Genomic DNA, 2484 nt, shown 5'->3' on the forward strand with positions numbered 1-2484 from the left:
ACTGCCGCTATTTTGGTCAATGGATTTAAAAAAAATGCGGCGATTTTGAAACCGCTGCAAACGGTATATTTTTTTAATATATTTTATATTATATAATTTTTTACATAATTTTTTAATATTATATATGTTATTGGCTCCATAATAATATTTCTAGATCTATCTTTGTGTACACTTAAAATTTAAATCTCTAAAACTCAAAGTTATTTTATTTTTAAAATATTTAACCATCTCTAACCATCTTTTTGCCGACAAACACATAATTAAAATGCGTATATAAACTGACATGCAGGGTCGTTATAATGCGTTCCCACAAATATAGGAGGACACCTCTATCAATATCACCAAACCTACCTAGTAGTGTATAGTGTATACTGTATACTCTACTCCCTACTGCAAATAACCCATCATATCACTCAACCTTCAACCTTCACTTTATTTCTCTAAACACAAATTAATTAAACCTCATTTCATCACATGGACCAAGCACTGAGCCGTCTCAACGGCATGCCACCCCTTTCCGAACCACCTCCCAACAACCCCAGAACCAAGCAGACCTCCCGAGACACCAGCACTGCCCCCACTGCCGGACCCATGAGGTACCGCGGCGTCAGGCGGAGGCCATGGGGCCGTTATGCCGCCGAGATAAGGGACCCGCAGTCCAAGGAGCGCCGTTGGCTGGGGACTTTCGACACTGCGGAGGAAGCCGCCTGCGCCTACGACTGCGCCGCCCGAGCCATGCGTGGCCATAAGGCAACAACCAACTTCGTGTACCATACTTTACCTTCTTACCCTTCTTCCATCACCATCACCAACAACCATAGCAATCTCCTTAACTGCCATAACCACTTCAGCTTCCCTTGTCATCATAACCAACTCTTCAACGGCCATAAACGCCACTTCGGGGTTTGGTCTGACCCTTTCTCTGCTTCAACCTTTCAGGAACAGCGAAACCTTGACTCCATCAACATGCTTCTCCACCGAGACTTAGTAGCCTCTTCTTCCTCCGACAATTTATCCTACAACACGGGCAGTTTTGTCAATTCACATCCTGACACGAGCAATCTCGGTTGTGGCGGTGGAAGCAATAAGACCGATAATACTAACAATAATGAAGCTGACGGTGGTGGTGAAGAAGACTCAAAGGAGCAATTCTATGAAGGTTCAGGGTCGTCAGGGTTGTTGGAAGAAATAGTTAAGGGTTTCTTGAAGAAAAAGCCAAAGCTCAACAAATGTGAGAGATTGTTAGGTACCAGGACCACTGCTTCAGACGGTTCTTGCCACTCACCATTTCCTCTTCGTCCTCTTCCTCTGGTTGTTTTCCCCGAGGAGTCGAAGAAAGACGAGGGTTTCGGCGTTCATTCAGATCAACAGGGTTTCCAATACATGCAGCAGCTTGGTGGCGGTTTCAATAATAATGGCTTTAGCAATATGGTTATGCTGCCTAACATGATGATGAATAACGATAATAATCATGCAGAAGTAGAGTGCTCTATCGTAGAAAACCTTTTTCGGGATGCATAATTCTGAAATTACTTCGATTTATGGCGTGCTTGTGTTGTCTCAATTTAACTTTGTAGCTTCTGTTGCTTGTATTGTGCATCAATTTGGTTATATTATATTTTGGTTTCGTTTATCTTTTGCTGCTTTTTTAGGGTTTCAAACTCATCACTATGTAATGGATCTGCTGGTGCCTCCTCGATTTGTGAAATCCGTCTGTGATGTCATCATACCAATAAACTTTCTCCTTCCACTAAGATTTTTAATTGTTTGTCGCAGATTTTTTTGTGGAGGTTTATGAAAACTTCCGATCCCCATCATATTTTATCAGTGCAAATTATAAATCCTCCACTGATTAATGTATAATCAAAACTCCTAAACCAATCACCAAACAAACATTCATAATCTTAAACTACTTTGGAGTTTCCACATATCCAAACAAACATTCAGATTTCAAACAAAAATCTATCCTAAAAAAATGTAAAAGAGGGGGAGAGCTTCGAGTGAGATCAGTGGGAGACGCCGAAACCCTAATATATTCCCCTTTTTATTGCACGAAAATGTTTGGTAACAAAAAAAAATCAGTTAAAAATAGTCATAACATACCTTATTTAATATTTATTAATTATTATAATAATTAATTAATGCTAAATAAGGTAAATTCTACCTGCTTCAATAGATTGATTAGCTAGGTATCAATTATCATTGACCATTAATATATTTCCATTTACTTCTCTCCTTCAAAAGACAAAGAAAAAGGAAGTTGCATTTTTTATTGTAACATTTGCAAAACGAGAAACGGGATGACTTGGCTTCATTATAACCTCTCCTCCTACTTCTCAAGTAGTGATTTTTTTTATTTTTTAATAATGTTATACATCCAAATTTTTTTATTAATCAAGTTCAATAAAATTAATCTAATGTAATAAAATTTAATTATAATTATTATTCTAAATTTGATTATTTAATTTAATTGAATTTATTTCA

At 37.8% G+C, this 2484-nt stretch overlaps 1 protein-coding gene across 1 annotated transcript; it reads left to right on the forward strand.

The window, feature by feature from the left end:
- Nucleotides 333-1714, forward strand: LOC107641556 (ethylene-responsive transcription factor ESR2-like). Its single transcript, XM_016345042.2, has one exon. The coding sequence runs from the start codon at nucleotides 475-477 to the stop codon at nucleotides 1519-1521; it is 1047 nt and encodes a 348-aa protein (XP_016200528.1). The 5' UTR covers nucleotides 333-474; the 3' UTR covers nucleotides 1522-1714.

Source organism: Arachis ipaensis, chromosome B05 (assembly GCF_000816755.2).
Source record: "Arachis ipaensis cultivar K30076 chromosome B05, Araip1.1, whole genome shotgun sequence".
In the NCBI taxonomy this organism is placed as follows: domain Eukaryota; kingdom Viridiplantae; phylum Streptophyta; class Magnoliopsida; order Fabales; family Fabaceae; genus Arachis; species Arachis ipaensis.

What these genes read in the sequence shown, in the direction of transcription:
- LOC107641556 (XM_016345042.2), top strand. Translation starts at nt 475, where the DNA reads ATGGACCAAGCACTGAGCCGTCTCAACGGCATGCCACCCCTTTCCGAA.